Source organism: Malaclemys terrapin, chromosome 4, assembly GCF_027887155.1.
Source record: "Malaclemys terrapin pileata isolate rMalTer1 chromosome 4, rMalTer1.hap1, whole genome shotgun sequence".
Classification (NCBI taxonomy): domain Eukaryota; kingdom Metazoa; phylum Chordata; order Testudines; family Emydidae; genus Malaclemys; species Malaclemys terrapin.
Window position 1 is genome coordinate 44,439,207 of NC_071508.1, and position 19,282 is coordinate 44,458,488.

General features: G+C 44.1%; 1 protein-coding gene across 5 annotated transcripts in view; it reads left to right on the plus strand.

Moving 5' to 3' along the window:
- The window catches only part of BRSK2 (BR serine/threonine kinase 2), a 452,231-nt gene that overhangs the window by 232,021 nt on the left and 200,928 nt on the right, over positions 1-19,282 (plus strand). For all 5 annotated transcript variants that reach the window (XM_054028689.1, XM_054028690.1, XM_054028691.1 and 2 more), the window contains exon 2: positions 3,903-3,997. In XM_054028689.1, the coding sequence (XP_053884664.1) occupies positions 3,903-3,997 (95 nt within the window). The remainder of the gene's footprint in view (positions 1-3,902; positions 3,998-19,282) is intronic.

Here is a 19,282-nt window from a genome sequence, read left to right on the forward strand (position 1 = left end):
AGAGTCATTCTCATAGCACTGGATTGGTCCAGACAGTTCTGGACTGGTTTGAGAATGTCAGCCCATCCTCCTGTCAGGATCCACCCCTTCCTGGATCTTCTTGTTCAGGAGAATGGCAAAATCAGACACCCCAATCCAGACCCACATGATCTTACAGCCTGGTTTTGAACAGGCATCAGAACTAAAACAACTGTGAAGGAAAGATTCCACTCGGAACTGCTACTTAGCTGAATGGAGACACTTCTCCGCCTGGGTAAGGCACAATCTGTCTTCCTCAGAACCTGCAGATATCCCAGCTGTTTTAAATTATCTTCTGCCATTGAAGAATTCAGGTCTTTCCATTAGCTCACCGTGGGTCCATCTTACAGTAGTCAGGGTCAGTACACAGGCATTCCATTTTCACTCATCCAACAATGGTTAGATTCCTGAAAGGCCTAGTCAGGTCCTTCCTGCCAGTGGTCAATCCGACCTCCGTCTCGTCCTGTTAATAGGTACCAGACTACCATTTGAACTTTTGGCCACATCCTCTCTGTCCCACCGTTCCATGAAGGTCGCATTTTCAGTTGCTATTACTTTGGCCAGAATAGTGAGCAAGATGCTGACCCACCATACACCATTTTTCACAAGGAGAAAGACTCTCTTTGCCATCATCCTTAGTTACTCCCTAAAGTAATTTCTGAATTGCATGTCAACCAACCTATCCATTTACTGGTTTTCTTCCCGAAATCCCATGCATCTGTTGATGAGAAAGGAATTTATTCTCTGGATGTCAGACGAGCCCTGGCATTCTACCTGTAAAGGGCCAAACCAATCAGAAAATCACCCAGATTATTTGTCACTATAGCAGAAAGGTCACGAGGACAAGTGACATCTTCTTAGAAAATCTCTGAATGGATTTCTGCTTGCATCACTGCGTGCTATCAATTAGCACATATCCCTCCCGCAAAAGGAGAGCACAAGCTACCTCCACAGCATCGCTCCAGGAGGTACCGATACTGGACATGTGCAGAGCAGCTACCTGGAGCTCCATTCACACATTCACAAAATATTATGTGCTAGTTCAGGCCTCCTCTGCAGATGTGGCTGTAGGCAGTTCTTCAAGCATCTTTACTGACTGCATCCTTGCATCTACCCACCCAGCCCCAGTCTGTATACTGCTTGTCAGGCATCCACATGTGGAATACACACAGGGACCAGCTCTCAAAGAAGAAATGGAGGTTACTTACCTGTAACTGGAAGTTCTTGAGATGCATGGTTCCTATTTATATTCCACTAACTGCCCCTCCTTCCCCTCTGCTTTGGATCTTATCTGATTCATGGTAAGAAGAGGAAATGGAGAGGTGTCAGCTTGCACTATCTCTTATGCCCTCTGTCTGGAGCACAAAGAGAGCAACTGTGCACATGTGGGCCAATGGACACTGCGTACTAAGAATCTCCAGACTTGGACGTGTGGCACACGTTTACCCACGTGTGGGATACAGATAGGGAACTCACAACTTCCAGTTACAGATAAGTAATCTCCACCTCATCTTTAATTGTGAACAACACATTTAAATTCAGATCCTGCAATCTAAGGTACCAGCAATTCAACATAGTACCTTAGGGGAGCACACTGCTGTTTCAGGTTAGCCTTTTGTCCTCTCGCAGGCAGTGTTCTGCATGGTGCAACAATGCAGTGTTGTGCCATTGCAACAGTGGGACTGCTGGAAATCCAGCTACAAAGAATACAACTGGAAGTTAAGCCAGAGTATTTTAGTATGGGGGCGGGGGGGGGGAGAGTTAAGGATGATACAAACATGATGCACTTTTTTTTTGCAAAAGATTCAGAGCTCATTGGAGGCCAGGAGAAAGCAATGGACACAGAGTAAATCTGTGCATAGCCACAAGCAAGTAGTGCCAAGAAGTCGCTGTCCAGTCAAAGGAGTGGAGCCAAAGAGGAGCAGCAGCGGTAGCATTGCAGCTGCTGGGAGAGGTGAATGTGGTGCCAGCAATGCTATTAGTTTATTGAGTAGACTGAATTTAGATGTGGGATTGTGGTCTGGTCCTAGCACAGCTGGGTGCTGGGAGTTGCCCAAGGCAGTGGGCAGGCTGTTGCTGGACCTAATTTCAAATGGGTTTGTCATTGCTGAGCTCTTAGTTTCTATGACTCGTTTATGTTATGGCTGAAAAGTAAAACTGCTTTGTGCCGTGTCAGCACTTGACCAGCTGAGTCTGAACACGGGATGTGTGGTGTGTGACGAGAAAGTTCCAACAAACGTGAGCAGAGTGCAGAAGAGGGAGGGAGCTAGAAAGGTGGGTGGGGTTCATTTCTTGGGCATAACCAAGGGTATTTCCCCCAGAACCTCTGTTTCACAGTTCCAAAATTATGATTTACAGTAAGATTAAGAAGTAGGCATACCTCTGAGGACAAACCATTGGATTTAGTGGTAGAACCCCCGTTCACTCCACTGGGGCCAGATCTTTCTGAGACAAGGGCTAACATGGGTCCATCTGGATGTGTGGTTTGCCATGAATAGTCTGTGAAAAGGCCTCCCCATGTTCATTGTCTCTCAAGGATCCAAATCCACTATATTCAGCTTATAAGTAAAAAGATGGATTTTTCCTCCTAACTCTAAACCCCAGTCTGGGTTCTGAGAATTAAGCAGGATTCTTTCCATTTTGTGCATTATCAGCAATAATAAAGGCTTTATAGGCCACACTGGCCCTTGGTGACCCCCTGTGCAGTGCCATGGGTTGCACAGGTCTCACTGATTCAAACTTAGTAGACAATTCTGTTGATGATGCACAAGACGTAATAGAATCCAGCATAGTCTCCTGCAGCTGTGTTGACTCTGCAGCGCTGATGGGAGTAAAAAGCAGTAAAACTTATTTTAGTCACTAACGCAAGCAGATCTGATTGAATACACACAGGAAGTAGATCTGTTGAGTAAGAAGGTATCATTTTTATGCTGCTACCTTTCAGAGCAGAACCGTACTTTATGGAAGGGAAGTTGAGAGGTAAAGGGACAAATGCTAGTTTGACACTAGTGTAAATTGAGCGAGCTCATTGGAGTTACTCCAGATTTGCACTGTTGTAAATAAAAGAAGAATTTGACCTATAATCTGTAATAGCTATTGATACCCCTAGTGCCAGTTACTGGTTGGTTTTATTTTAGTTTTTTTAGGTTTGTCTCTGTCCCAAATGTTGTGGTATCATCTAGATAAATGGTCTGTTGCATGTATGACCATATAACTGCCCTGAAAATTATTTTGGGTCAGGAAACGATCATTGGGTTGAATCATTGCATCAGAACATGTTGATGCTTTTGCACACTGTGATACCATTACATCACAATGTCCATTTTGTCCAGCAGGAGAGACTGAAATAGAAAGATGACAGCCCCATTAATTGTGGCAGCACTGGGAGAACCTGGAAGTCATCTTAGGCCAAGTCTGCACTATGGAATTTTGCCAGCACAGCTACGTTAATCAGTGGAGTGAAGAGGTATGATCCCCGACCGATATAGCTGTGCTGGCAAAAGCCCCCTCTGTAGACATAGTTATATGGGAAGAACTGCTCTTGAGCCACTATAGATCATTTCTCTTAGTGGGGGCCGGAATAAGCAATTCTGGCAAAAGCTCAGTTTTACTGGTATAAGCTACGTCTGCATTAGACTTGCTACCAATATAGCTATACTCTCAAAGCATTCCTAGTGTAGACGTGGGTTAACTCCTAGTGCTGCCAGATCTTCTACAGTTTATTCATTATTCACAGGCTTTTTTCCCTGGGAGTAAGAAGGACTAATGGAAAAACATTTGCATATAAATAGCCAAACTGCCATGTAAGATGCTAACAGCAAAGAGCTTAACGGGGGGATGTCTCTAACCATCTTTCTCTCTCTGTCTCTCTGTTTTTCCTGCAGGGCTTGTGAAGTTGGGGGTTCACTGTGTAACATGTCAAAAGGTCGCGATAAAAATTGTCAACAGAGAGAAGCTCAGCGAGTCGGTGCTAATGAAGGTAATTTTCTAATGGGAGATTTGAGGGGGGGAAAGTATAGTTCTTGGCTCTGTGGCTTCTGTTCCATGCAAAATTAATATCCTTAATTATGTTTAACAAACATCCCTGTCAGTTCTAGGACTGTGCAGTGCATAATAATAATAATAATTCAGGGGTGGGGGCGGCTGGAGTTAAAAACGAGGAGTATGCATGTGCTTTAATTAAGAGCAAAATTAACGGCCAGCCTCAGTGCTGTTACTGCTGTGCGATGGCAGACGCATGTGTTGGGGTTCTAAGTTCCACCAGATGGTGTGTGATGCCTGTTACTCTCAGAGATGGGTGAGGACATCTATTCTGTTCTGTGAGTGTTCTTACTGCTGTTCTGTGGTATGGTTTCATTCTGATCTAATGCACCAGGTCCTCGTCTGGTGTAAATTGGTATAGTTCCACCCAGGGCCAGCTCTGGCTTTTTGGCCGCCCCAAGCAAAAAAAAAAACAAAACCTGCAGCGCGGCTGGAGCGCGGGTACAGGGGGACAGGCTGGGGGGGCGAGGGGGGCAGAGGGGGAGGGAGTGGGCGGGAGAGAGAGAGAAGGGGGCGGCCAGGGCTACATCAGGGGCGCTGCCACGCGGTCCCTCCCGCTGCGCCGCCTCCTGCTGCCTGCCTCGAGGGCTCCGCTCCAGTCGGTGGGGAGGGAAGGAAGAGGACTGCCCTGCAGGGCGCTCTGGTTCTCCGCACCACCTCCCCCTACAGGGCGGCCGGAGCGGAACACACCAAAAAAAAAAAAACGTGGCCGTGCCGCCCTAGGATTGGGCAGAATGCCGCCTCGAACAATCTGCCGCCCCAAGCACCAGCTTGCTCAGCTGGTGCCTGGAGCCGGCCCTAGTTCCGCTGATGTCAATGGAACCATGACATTTTAAACCGTCTAAGGATCTAGCCCAATGCTAATTCCCAGGAGAACTTATTTAACGAATTGCACCCAGGCTAATAATAGCCAGCTCCTTAAACTAACACCATTAAGCAATCTTGGGATACCAAAAAGAAAAGAAACCTGCTGTTTTGTTTATCTGATTTGATGAACAGCAGGGCCAAATCCAACCCTGACATGAGTGAATGCAGCTCCTTTGGAGTCAACAGAATTGCACTGGGTTTAAGCCAGCAGTGAATTTGGCCAATGTATGTGCAATTTGTGGTCCATTGTTGACCACATATGACACATTCCACATTAGCGGAAGACACATACATCTTTTCACTGTTGTCACTGTGGGAGTTTTGTTGTGTGTGTGCTTGTGTATAGTAGCTATTTTCCAGTACTAGTAGTTTACAACAACCTCACTGGGAATGGAAGGAAAACTGGGGATTGAAGGAAGACACTGCTAATTTTAGGTCCAAACTAGTTTTAATGAAAAAAGGGGGTCAACATAGCTTCACATGAATGGAAATATCTTCAGCCTTTGTTTTTTGGAATTTCAGTGATGTATTTCCCTCAACCACCTGCAGCATTGGGAACTCAACTGGCCATGTGCTAGTCCACAAAATCCAGGAACTGAAATAGACTGGCAACAAAACTAGAAATTAAAAGGCAACTGCCCAGTCTAGTTTCATTGTCTAAGGAGTAAAATGAAAAAGTGAACAAACTGCATACCTGGCAAACATTAAACTAGACTTTTAATACTTTAATTAGTAACATTGGTAAGGAATGTATTTAACATGAGTTTTATGTTAACTGTGAGATCCTTTTAATGTGCAGTGTCTTGTATCAAAGATGTTATTTATCTCATTGATATTTCATGGAGGGGGGCAAAGCAGAACTTCTAGCATTGCAAAGTGATCCCTTTGCTTTGAGCTGATTCACTGTTGTATTACTCCAGTTATAGTGTAAAACTGCAGTAATGCATTGGTGGCCCTTGTTTCCAGGGATGAGTGCTGAAAATTGCCACGTTCCCTGTGCGATTCTGCAAAATTCTTCTCTGCAGGACACCATGTATTGTGATTTCCTGCTGAATCTTTCACATCACTGCCCACAGAGCTTTCTCTTACTAGGGCTCTCCACTGCATACTCAATAGGCTGCGATTGCATATGGAAGTGGAGTGGGTATCTCATCTATTACATAAATGTAGTGACCAAATGTCTTTTCAGGATTGCTGTCTGACAGTCAGAGGCGAGCCTTTGGCTCTCTTAAGTTAAGTTGGAGAGGACTATTAGCTATTTTAATCCTCAATTCTTCCCCTGAAGAACTGAGGAGAGAAGAATTCATTTACTCCCAATTCATACTACAGCATCATAGTGCAGCTGCTGCCAGCCAGCCAGCTGAGAGCCTACAGGGCAGAGTCAGCAGCCACATGGAAGAAGCCGAGGGCAGGGCCAGATAGTGTGTGGCTATGTGCTGGCAGTCCCACCCTGCAAATGCTCCCTCTGGCTTCTCAGTCCCAATGGCAGACCATAGCTCTCTCTGCCAATGGGCCAGTCACCTCAGTCAATGGATCCAAATGTTGCACTCTCCACAGACACTCTCCCCAACCAGGGCCCAGATCCATGGAACCTGCTTTATAATCTGCCTCTGGAATGGATTTGACAAACCTTTCCACCTGCAGTATTGAGGATGCGAAACTGTGGCCATTTACCCTAGAGCATAAGGAAGAAGTCTGCCCTTCAGCATCTAAAATAAACACTGGTGGCCCACACAGCAAGCTGCTGTCTCCTGCAGAGGACTGCCATTGTTGTTCTGTCCGTATCTGCTTCTTAGAGCCTTTTTCTCTCCAGTATTTTTTTCAGCTAGCGCTTTTGTGTGTGTGTGTTTTGTATGTTCAGGGAACTATCCCTTCTCTCCACAGCTGCTCCTCATCTGAGTTTAGCAGAATTGAGAGGCATTTGGTAAAGTGCTTTCTAATCATAGCGTAATACTATCAATATTTCTGGAGAGAATAATTCGGAATTGAAGCAGCTGGTCTCAATTAACAGAACTGCCGCTGTGGAGATGACACACGAGCAGGCGTGGTGCAGCATGAATCTGCAGTAAATGTATAATGTGAGCATGCATTGCCCCATCAAAGGGACTGGATTGTAGGTAGACTGCTAAGCAGATGTGTATGGGTTGTCTGTAGAGTAGGCACTTGGTGTTCTTATACTTTCATGTTGTGGATAAATCCGAGAGCCGTGCTTCTTGCACAGGTCCACCTCTGTCACGTTTGGAACTTTGCATCTAGGTTGAAGCAACAACAATATATAATGTCTTAGACCGTACAAAAGACAGAGGGCCTGATTTTGACTTCACGTCACTTTTGCACCGGTGTACCTGATTTGAGCTGGATCATCCATCTACATGTTTGGTAGCATCCATTGATTTGTGGATACAGTGGGCCAGATTCTTCTCTCACGTCTCTTCTCTCACTGACATTTACACTTACAAATTAGAAGTAACTCTATTGAAGTCAATGGTGTTATGGCAGTTTATTGCAGATGGGGACCTGGCTCATTAACTTCAATGGAGTTACTTCTTATTTGGCAGCAAGAGGAGAACTTGGCCCAGAGAGTCCAATGTGCATAAATCAGTAGCCACTACAGAACATACAAATTTGCAACCTGTGGTTTTGATTTTCCATGCCAACGAAGGAATTGAGCCACACAACCCCCATTGAAATTAACATGAGCTGTGTGGCTAAACTGCCTAGTCAGTTTTGAACATCTCACCCTGTATGTTGCATGTTAAATTATATCCTCTAGAGCGGAGTTACTCTATGAGCTGCTAATTCACCATCCTCCAAACACTGTGGGGAGATGGAGTTTGTGGCATCCTGTCGCTTTAAATCTACAAAAGACCTTGTGAACTTCATAGCTAGCATTCTGGATTCTACAGCACTCTGTGGGGTGCTGCAGATTGGAAGTTCTGCATCATTTACATTTAAAAAAGGAGGTTTTTTTATTAATTAAAAATGAAAATGGTAATACAGGATAGTAGCCCTTGTGTTGTTAAATTCCATTTCATTTATGCTACCCTCGTATTTTCAGATTTTGAATTTGTGGCAAACTTTTCTGCTGTCAGTGCCTTACTGCATCATGTCAGTTGTCAGAGGTGATGCTGGAGCTTTTGGCAGGTGGATTGGGAGCAACGGTGGCTTTTGGCACCTAGAGAGGTGTGGAAAGGATTTAAGGATTGTGAGATAAACAGACAAGTAGGATATTTCTGCTAAAAATAATCAACAGTGAGTTTCGTTAACAGTGGTGACAAGTTATTATCTTTTGATTTCAGAGTTAATACTCCTTTTGAGATGAATGTGATAATTTCACCCCCTCAGAGCTATTGTTTCAGCCTCTCTGCAGACTCAGGCATGAGCTTATACTTTGTTCATGTGTCCAAGATTTTGTACCTGACCATAAGGACTAGAAACATAGTTATATGTATTTAAATCATAGAATCATAGAATCATAGATTATAGGACTGGAAGGGACCTCGAGAGGTCATCGAGTCCAGTCCCCTGCCCACATGGCAGGACCAAATACTGTCTAGACCATCCCTGATAGACATTTATCTAACCTACTCTTAAATATCTCCAGAGACGGAGATTCCACAACCTCCCTAGGCAATTTGTTCCAGTGTTTAACCACCCTGACAGTTAGGAACTTTTTCCTAATGTCCAACCTAGACCTCCCTTGCTGCAGTTTAAACCCATTGTTTCTGGTTCTATCCTTAGAGGCTAAGGTGAACAAGTTCTCTCCCTCCTCCTCATGACACCATTTTAGATACCTGAAAACTGCTATCATGTCCCCTCTCAGTCTTCTCTTCTCCAAACTAAACAAATCCAGTTCTTTCAGCCTTCCTTCATAGGTCATGTTCTCAAGACCTTTAATCATTCTTGTTGCTCTTCTTTGGACCCTTTCCAATTTCTCCACATCTTTTTTAAAATGCGGCGCCCAGAACTGGACACAATACTCCAGCTGAGGCCTAACCAGAGCAGAGTAGAGCGGAAGAATGACTTCTCATGTCTTGCTCACAACACACCTGTTAATGCATCCCAGAATCATGTTTGCTTTTTTTGCAACAGCATCACACTGTTGACTCATATTTAGCTTGTGGTCCACTATAACCCCTAGATCCCTTTCTGCCGTACTCCTTCCTAGACAGTCTTTTCCCATTCTGTATGTGTGAAATTGATTTTTCCTTCCTAAGTGGAGCACTTTGCATTTGTCTTTGTTAAACTTCATCCTGTTTAACTCAGACCATTTCTCCAATTTGTCCAGATCATTTTGAATTATGACCCTGTCCTCCAAAGTAGTTGCAATCCCTCCCAGTTTGGTATCATCCGCAAACTTAATAAGCGTACTTTCTATGCCAATATCTAAGTCGTTGATGAAGATATTGAACAGAGCTGGTCCCAAAACAGACCCCTGCGGAACCCCACTCGTTACGCCTTTCCAGCAGGATTGGGAACCATTAATAACAACTCTCTGAGTACGGTTATCCAGCCAGTTATGCACCCACCTTATAGTAGCCCCATCTAATTTGTATTTGCCTAGTTTATCGATAAGAATATCATGCGAGACCGTATCAAATGCCTTACTAAAGTCTAGGTATACCACATCCACCGCTTCACCCTTATCCACAAGGCTCGTTATTCTATCAAAGAAAGCTATCAGATTGGTTTGACACGATTTGTTCTTCACAAATCCATGCTGGCTGTTCCCTATCACCTTACCACCTTCCAAGTGTTTGCAGATGATTTCCTTAATTACTTGCTCCATTATCTTCCCTGGCACAGAAGTTAAACTAACTGGTCTGTAGTTACCTGGGTTGTTTTTATTTCCCTTTTTATAGATGGGCACTATATTTGCCCTTTTCCAGTCTTCTGGAATCTCTCCCGTCTCCCATGACTTTCCAAAGATAATAGCTAGAGGCTCAGATACCTCCTCTATTAGCTCCTTGAGTATTCTAGGATGCATTTCATCAGGCCCGGGTGACTTGCAGGCATCTAACTTTTCTAAGTGATTTTTAACTTGTTATTTTTTTATTTTATCCGCTAAACCTACCCCCTTCCCATTAGCATTCACTATGTTAGGCATTGCTTCAGACTTCTCGGTGAAGACCGAAACAAAGAAGTCATTAAGCATCTTTGCCATTTCCAAGTTTCCTGTTACTGTTTCTCCCTCTTCACTAAGCAGTGGGCCTACCCTGTCTTTGGTCTTCCTCTTGCTTCTAATGTATTGATAAAAAGTCGTCTTGTTTCCTTTTATTCCCGTAGCTAGTTTGAGCTCATTTTGTGCCTTTGCCTTTCTAATCTTGCCCCTGCATTCCTGTGTTGTTTGCCTATATTCATCCTTTGTAATCTGTCCTAGTTTCCATTTTTTATATGACTCCTTTTTATTTTTTAGATCGTGCAAGATCTCGTGGTTAAGCCAAGGTGGTCTTTTGCCACATTTTCTATCTTTCCTAACCAGCGGAATAGCTTGCTTTTGGGCCCTTAATAGTGTCCCTTTGAAAAACTGCCAACTCTCCTCAGTTGTTTTTCCCCTCAGTCTTGATTCCCATGGGACCTTACCTATCAGCTCTCTGAGCTTCCCAAAATCTGCCTTCCTGAAATCCATTGTCTCTATTTTGCTGTTCTCCCTTCTACCCTTCGTTAGAATTGCAAACTCTATGATTTCATGATCACTTTCACCCAGGAAGTTTAGATTCTGGAGCACAATTTCTCAGCGGGGGGTGGATTCTATAGCAAGTTCTGCAGCAGTGGAATCACGGAACACATGGGGCCCTGAATAAATGCAGCAAGGGGTGCTAGTATTATTATAAAGAATTGGCCTTATAGCTGATTGGCTAAATTGCAGATTTAAGCCACTGCCACAGGCTGGTGAATGCATCCTGTCAACAGTGTTATCCTGAAGCTTGAGCTGAAACTTTATATATCCCTCCAGAGAAAGAGATGTGTAACAGGAGTATAGGAAAGACTCACAGGACATGATTTTCATGTGTGTTACAGCCTCTTTTCAGTACCATGGCAATGGAAAAGCAGTCTAAATGAGCTGGAAAGTGGGCATAATTTTCTGCCACCGTGGTGTGAAGTGGTCTTAGTGCAATGGAGAATTCAGGATGTGGTATTTATCCAGGGGTAATGAAAGTTAAAGCAAATCATGCTTCTTTGTTCAATGATCGTTATCTTGAATTGTAGCTTAAACCTAGGGCATGAGTATTGGATTTCTACAGTTGGAGCAAGAACTTACCAATGGTAGTATTACCCATTCCCACAAGGGGACTCAGAAGAACAGGAAGTAAGGTACGCATCCTGCTTAGGATAACTTCCCAAATTGTATAGGAAGGAGCCCTTCTAGGATAACTTCCCAAATTGTATAGGAAGGAGCCCTTCTGGGTTTAGACAGTGAGTTGGGGCGGTGTGTGGGTATGTGTGGGTGTCACAGGGAATCCTCTTTCTGATATAGCTGAGGTGTATTTGGAAAGTTTCTGTAAGTCACCTGAGTCAAAATATGTACAGCTGCTTCTTTTCTATTATTTCAATTGTTTTTGGTGATCCGCCATGTGAAATGTTTTTCCTGGAAAGGCTGTGCTTGTGGCACCAAGGGGAAGGTAAGAGGTGAATGAGAAAGAGACAGGTGGCCTTTGATTAGTTGCCTAGACACACAGGGATCCTGAGAAATCCACAGGTGGGCACAGGCTTGACAACAGAGAATTGACCTCGACTTGCCTTTCTTTGGGTGCATGTGTCCTTTATTTATTTTAAATATTGCTTTGTGTGTTGGTTTTTAGTGGAGGCTAGTATCTCCAGGGGGGAGTATGGAGGAGTGGACCCCCTTCATCATTTTCCCAGTAAGGTCACACATCTGTGAACAAAGAATGTGGCCATGCTTATAGGATGGGGGACTCTATCCTGGGAAGCAGTGACTTTCTGAAAAAGACTTGGGGGGCCATGGTGGATAATCAGCTGAACATAAGCTCCCAGTGTGATGCTGTGACCAAAAGGACTCATGCGATCCCTGGATGTATAAACCAGGGAAATTCAAGTAGGAGTAGAGAGGTTATATTATCTCTGTATATGACACTGTTGCCACTGTTACTGGCTTTCTATATCCCCTTCTGGTGTCCACAATTCAAGAAGTTTTTTGAAAAACTGGAGAGGGTTTAGAGAAGAGCCACCAGAATGATTAAAGGATTGGAAAGCATGCTTTATGCTTTATGGTGTTGTCCATTTAGCTTGTCAAAGAGAAGGTTAAATGGTGACTTGATCACAGTCTAAAAGTCCCTACATGGGAAACAGAAATTTGATAGTAGATGGCTCTATAATCTAGCAGACAAAGATGCAAGAAGATTCAGTGGCTGACAGTTGAAGCTTGACAAATTCAGACTAGACATAAGGCACAGATTTATACCATTGAAGGTAATTAGCCAGTGGAACAATTTACCCAGGATTGTGGTGGCAAATTTTAAATCAAGAATGAATGTTTTTTTCTAGATGATACGCTCCAGTTCAACCACTACTATTGGACTTGTAATAATAAATAAAGCAATACATAAATAAATAATAAATAAAGCAATAAATTCAGGGAAGTCTGGTAGTCTGAGCTTCCACATAACACAAGATAGATAATCACAATGGTCCTTTCTGACATTAAAATGTATGCATCCATGAATTTCTAGGCACATGCACAAAAATCTGTAAAACTAACCATACTTGCCCTAAATAACTGATATAGTGTAAACTAATAATGATAAAGACCTTCTACCTGAAACAACCTTCAGTTCCCCAACCCCCACAGAAAATGTCCCCTCAGGAAGAGACTGAATAAATAGATTGCCCTTGCAACGTGCCCTAAGGGTCAGTCCTGTCAGTCCAAGGTGGGGAAGGGAATTCCAGAATCCATAGTCTTCTCTCGGAATGCCTAGCTTCCAAACATATGAATCTCTGGACTATCAGCTTGACTGTACTAGCTGACCGCCATGGCTAAGTTGGGGTCTGATCCAAAGCCCATTCTCAAGGCAATGGAAGTCTCCTGATTGACTTTGATGGGCTTTGGATCCAGCTGTGAGAATACAAAGAAGCATTTGGTCGCAAAGGTACACCGAAAGAGAACCTGTTTATTACTTTTCTAGTTATTTTTCTGTTCTGTCATTCAGTTTTGAAAGCCTGCTTTTGGTAAAATCCTCATAAATGAGGAGGTGATAAGGGACATTTTGTGTGGGTCCAAAACAAGTGTGTCTCATCAACAGACTCAACCAAAACCTACAGCAGGAGTTCAAAAAAACTTCAGGGAGAAGCTAATCTCTTTCTCTTTCTGTTTTAGGGCATGTCTATACAATCCTGTAGTCTAAACTGCGGGGCAGTGTAGACATGTCTTTAGAGCTAAACAAGGCCATTAGGGCCAAATTCAGCCCCAGTGTAAAAAGGTAAATATTCAATGGAGTCACATCTTCTTACACCAGGGCTGAATTAGACCCAGTGGAGGGCAGGGGGAGTTCAGATGGACTCTCCATTAGCATAACTTTGCTCCAGTTGCAGTCAGCTGGAATTTTACCATTTGTAAGGAGGACCAGGACTCTGAGGTGGCACCAAGCATTCTCTCAAGGGCTTGGCTGGCTGGTTCCTGCTCACATGCTTTCCGTCTAACTGATCTCCACATGTGGAGTGGGGAAGGAATTTTCTCCTAGGTCAGATTGGCAGTGACCTTCCTCTGCAGCGTGTGGGTACGAGTCACTTGCCAGAGTATATCTCATTTAATCATTTCCCTGCCATGGAGGGGGCCTTAAGCACTGGTGCATCTCAGTCCCTCCTATTCTCTGCCTGTGGCACATAATGCTCTGGTCTCTTGTGGGCTGCAGTGCTTTGGTATCATTTTGATTGTTGGTTTAGTGTGCAGGTGCTGGGTGGTGTCGGTGGCCGGTGATACACAGCAGGTCAGACTAGATGATCTGGTGGTCCCTTCCAGCCTTAAACTCAATGGCTGTATGACTGCAGTGGAGGCAAAGTTAGGCCACTTCAGAAAATCTCACGCAGTAGGTACAGATTACAAGAGAAACAGAAAATCAGTTTATTTCACCAATGTACTGTGTTCGGATGAATCTAGGACACTGGGACACAAGAGACCTGGAACATTTGTGTGTTCAAAATAATAAATAAGAGAGAAAATAATATTTCCTTATATTAAAAAAAAAAAAAAAAAAAAAAGCCTTAAGGAAAAAGAGGTGTTTTTTTTTTAAAAAAAACCACCAAACCTGTCAGAGTTCCTGATTAAGAAAAACTGCCCTGGCTGGCTTGTATTGCTTACTGTTCTCATGATTGATAGATTGATTGTAAGTGTAGGAGGGTTGGCTGTACGGTAAGCAGGTCTAGTGGTCAGGGCCTGCTGCTCCAGTCTCTCTTTTAGATGAGTGTGTCCTGAGCCCCTTGAATGGAGTTCATCTGGGTCAGCTTCCTTGTCAATAACTCCCTAGTCCTGCCCATCCCAGGAATCTGAGATGGGTAGGGGGACCTGGGCCCTCCTGCTCCACTTGATGCCAGCCCAGGGCCCTGAAAGTGTGAAACTGTAGGATGGCCTATGTTCAAGCCACCTCCTGCTCACCTTAGAATCATACAAGATTAGGGTTGGAAGAGATCTCAGGAGGTCATCTAGTCCAACCCCCTGCTCAGGGCAGGACCAACACCAACTAAATCATCCCAGTCAGGGCTTTGTCAAGCCTGGGCCTTAAAACCTCTAAGGAGAGAGATTCTACCACCTCCCTAGGTAACCCATTCCAGTGCTTCACAACCCTCCTAGTGAAATAGTGTTTCTTAATATCCAACCTAGACCTCCCCCACTGCAACTTGAGACCATTGCTCCTTGTTCTGTCATCTGCCACGACTGAGAACAGCCGAGCTCCATCTTCTTTGGAACCTCCCCTTCAGGTAGTTGAAGGTGGCTACCAAATTCTCCTCCCTCCCCCCCTCTTCTCTTCTGCAGACTAAACAAGCCCAGTTCCCTCAGCCTCTCCTCGTAAGTCATGTGCCCAAGCCACCTGATCATTTTTGTTGCCCTCTGCTGGACTCTCTCCAATTTGTCCACATCCCTTCTGTAGTGGGGGGGCCAAATCTGGATGCAATACTCCAGATGTGGCCTCACTAGTGCCGAATAGGGGGGAATAATCACTTACCTCAATCTGCTGCCAGTGCTCCTATTAATGCAGCCCAATATGCCATTAGCCTTCTTGGCAACAAGGGCACACTGCTGACTCATATCCAGCTTCTCATCCACTGTCATCCCCAGATCCTTTTCTGCAGAACTGCTGCTTAGCCAGTCGGTCCCCAGTCTGTAGCGATGCATGGGATTCTTCCATCCCAAGTGCAGGACTCTGCACTTGTCCTTCTTGAACCTCATCAGATTTCTTTTGGCCCAATCCTCCAACTTGTCTAGGTCACTCTGGACCCTCCAGCGTATCTACCTCGCCCACCCTTCCTCTTAGTCACTTAATACCACACCCAATGCCTCAGTTTGGGGTATGGCTACTGTTTAGTTATAGTCCTTTGCTTCAAACCCCACAGTAGAGCCCTGCGCGGGACTATGTTTTTAATCCCATTCCTAGCCCGGCCCACAATACCCGCTCCCCCCTGATCCTGCATTGTTTCTTGCATTTTTATCCTACTCCTGCCTGCAAATCCTGCAAGAGAGACAGATTCCCTCATGCTACTAAAAAATAAAAGGTTGGTTAATATATTGAATATATAAACAGAATTCAGACACAAGTTTTACAACTAAAAGAATAAAACGAAGTTTGCTTAAATCATGTAAAATACTTTAACTCCTGTTATAATAGACATCGAATTTTTCTACCCCTTTCCTAAATTTAAGTATTAAAACCTTTTTATTTTGTTTTTTAAAAGAAAAACTTCTTTTACATTGCTAAACTCTATTTATGACAAGCTGCTGTCATGTGTATATCACACGGAATGTCAAAACAAAATGCACCACAATTTTGCTTAAAAGGTGCAGATTTTTTTAATGATTATAAAAAGTAAGTTGCTTTAAAAAAACTGGATTTTTTTTAAACCACTTAATCATCGTTTTTAGAACTTTGAAACATATCGTTCAAGTTATTTATATGTCAGGATTATTATTGCGTTTTGAAAAACATTTAACAGAAAAACTGCTCATAGCAATAGGTTTTTGATAGTTTGAGCCTCTTTTTAAAATGTATTTCTAAGTGAATGATAATAAGGTCAACTTAACCAGCAGGTGTAGCTAAACTTGCATTTTGTTTTCCCACAAATTACTGCAGTCTGGGGTTTTTTTGCCCACCCAATCCAGCCTGCAACAAAGTACATTTTACCTGCCCCTGCTATTATGGCAGTGGGTCCTGTGGGACACACAGGATCCCTATACCGCTGCAGGGCTCTACCCTAGACTCTCAGGGCTGATGGAAGCGATCCTCTGGTGCCCCTCACAGGGTTCTTTCTACCTTTTGGCTGATGTCTTAAAAAAAAGTGATGGGGGCAGGCTCACAACCAGACGTCCTTAGTAAGCGCTCCTTTTCCTGTTGCAGGCAGTGTTCCTCCAGAACAGGGGTCTCAAACACACGGCCCATGGGCCGCATGCAGCTCGCCGAGTTATTACCTGTGACCCACCATAGCTCCCCTCACCCCCCCTCCCGCCCCCCTGCCTTGGCCAGGGTGGTGGGGTTTTGAAACATCATCACAGTAAGGTTTTTGTTTTGCTGAAGAAGGAGAACCACCCAGAAGACTTCTATATCCTTGGAAAAATCCTGATTAAATAGGAAAATGAAATAAAATCCTCCCCCCAAAATACACGCAAACTCTCTCACATTCACATTTACAAAGGCAGTATCTTGCATGTTGCTGAGCGTGCGCACACACTCTCACACAGTCAGATTTATATGAAAATCGCTTCCACATTGCTGAGTGCATACACACATACCTGCACACAAACACACTCAAGCTTGCATTGACACTGGTGGTGTCTTGCTGGTTGCTGAGTGCACTTGCGTGCATACACACAATCGCACACAAACGCTCTTTTTGGTTTATCTTGAGCTTCAAGAATTACTACTGGTTTGTCTTCTTTTACCTCAGGAGACGAGCAGATTTGAAGCGTGTGCATGCCTGTGTGCGTGTTTGATAGCGCGTAGGTGGTGAGCAAACTGTCGGAATGATTGGCACTCGTCAAAGAGCTCGAGTGCACAAACACACATGCAGCCCCCCTCTGCGACCCTAGTTTGTATTCCAGTAACAACCCATTTAGCGCAGCACAACTTCATAAGTGGGATTCTGTCTTCTAAGTTCAAAGAAACAAAAAAGCACCTTGGTGTATGGAAAACATGGGGAAATAAAAGGGTTATTTTCCCTGGCTTCCTCCTGCCACAGGGAGTTTGGGACTAGGGATCTGTTACTGAATGTATAATGGAGAGTGTTTTGTTTTAATCTGGAACTGGCGAGCGGCACTGAAAGCTCACTCACTTGTCATCTGTTTGAGCAGTTAAAGAAGTTGGATAATTGTGTTTTCCTGTGGAGAAGAATCGCTCTCCTCCTCCTCTTTCCACCACACCCACAACTCAGCACAGTTTGAGTTATTCTTTAGGAGGGGAATTAAACAAGAATCAAGAGCACATGCTGTACCTGTCAGAAGAACAAACCTGTCAACAGTACACGGTGCCTTTCACTCTCTAAATTTAGAGTGATCAATTGACGCATTTGGGCAAGTTATAGCAATAATTGGACCTATTTTTTCTCCTGCTTTTAGTTCCACAAATTGACATAACAGCAGTCTGGCTCAAACATCTATGGTACCAATTGCAAACACACACATAATCTACCGCCTTCAGGCAGCACTCAGGGTCCTACAGTTATGTGTGCTACAAGGCCCTGATCCACAACCTACTGAAGTCAATAGGAGCCTTTTTATTAATTTCAGTAGTCTTTAAATCAGGCCCATAATGACTGGGTAGACAAATAGAACCTCCCTATATGGTTGGGTCTCAGAATTCAAGGTTGAGACTGTCTGTATACTTTTAGCTAAGCCTGGCTTTCTATTTTATATCATCTGTGTCTTCATGCAGTTTAACACCCTGACCCGGTGAGAACACTGTAAAAGACACTTTTTTACCCATTCCTTTTGACGGCCTCCATCATTTTCCCACCAAACTTCTGGCCCAGGGAGTAAGAAACCAAAGCTAGGCTTCAGACTGGTTTCTCTAATCTCCCATCAGACTACTGAACAGGCCCAGGAATAAGCCTGCTCCATGCCTGCAGCTACTGGATAAAGGAGTGTACTACAAAGGACTGGATTCTGGTTGAGTCCTAAGACTACACCATCTTCGCAGCCCTGATCACCTGCACAGACACCCTCTGTGAATGTGACCCCTCTCTTCCTGATGGAATTGCTTTATAGATTGTATATATGAATCACTTCCATACCACTGAGATTAAGAAGAAATGTAGTGGCCATTCTGTAACAGCACCAGGGTTTTTAAATTTTGAAATGGGACGGTTCAGAGTATATTCTCCACAGGGCTGAAATTCTCATGGAGTATTTGCTGGAGCCTCCTATGGGGTGCGCCAGGGCTCGGGGCTTCAGCCCTGTGAAGGACATCAGGGCTCAGGGTTTCAGCCCCACAGGGGGCATTGGGGCTCGGGGCTACAGTCCCGTGGGGTGTGCCAGGGCTCAGGGCTTCTGCCCCACAGGTTTGAAAATATTTAGTGGAGCTTTACTCCAGACAGCTCCTGCTTAATTTAAGCCATGATTCTCCAGATGGAACTATAGGGGGAAATTTTAGGGAGGCCAAATTCTTATGTAAAGCAACATGAGGTCTGTAATAACCACAAGGGGTCAGGACCTCAGGTTTGCATCTCATCAGAAAGATAGACTAGTTTGTCACGTCCTTGTCTTGTTCTCAATTTTTCTACCCAGCTTTAGTGAAAACAAAGTCCAGGATGGATTTCATGTGCAGGTAGTAGGTTGAGCACTGTGCTGACCAAAGAATCGGAATGTCAGCCATGGATGCACCACAACTCCCGTTGGGCATTCCTCTCTGTGCTGGGGCAGAGCAAGTATCCATTCTGGCTGGATGTAATTTGTGTATCAAAGGCAACTCTTCTCTGCTTTCATGTCTGCCATGCCTGGAATCATAATGCTGGTATCTGTTCATAGCAAGTTTGTAAGAAGTTACAGGAGACTGGTGATGCCTCAGCATTGCAACAGAGCACACATGCTTCAGGAGCAATTTCAATAGGAAGCAAGGGCAATTCAGCATCAACACAATAGGTTAATGCACATTTTTTTCCCCCACCACTTCAAAATCTTTTGCTGGGTCGTAAATGA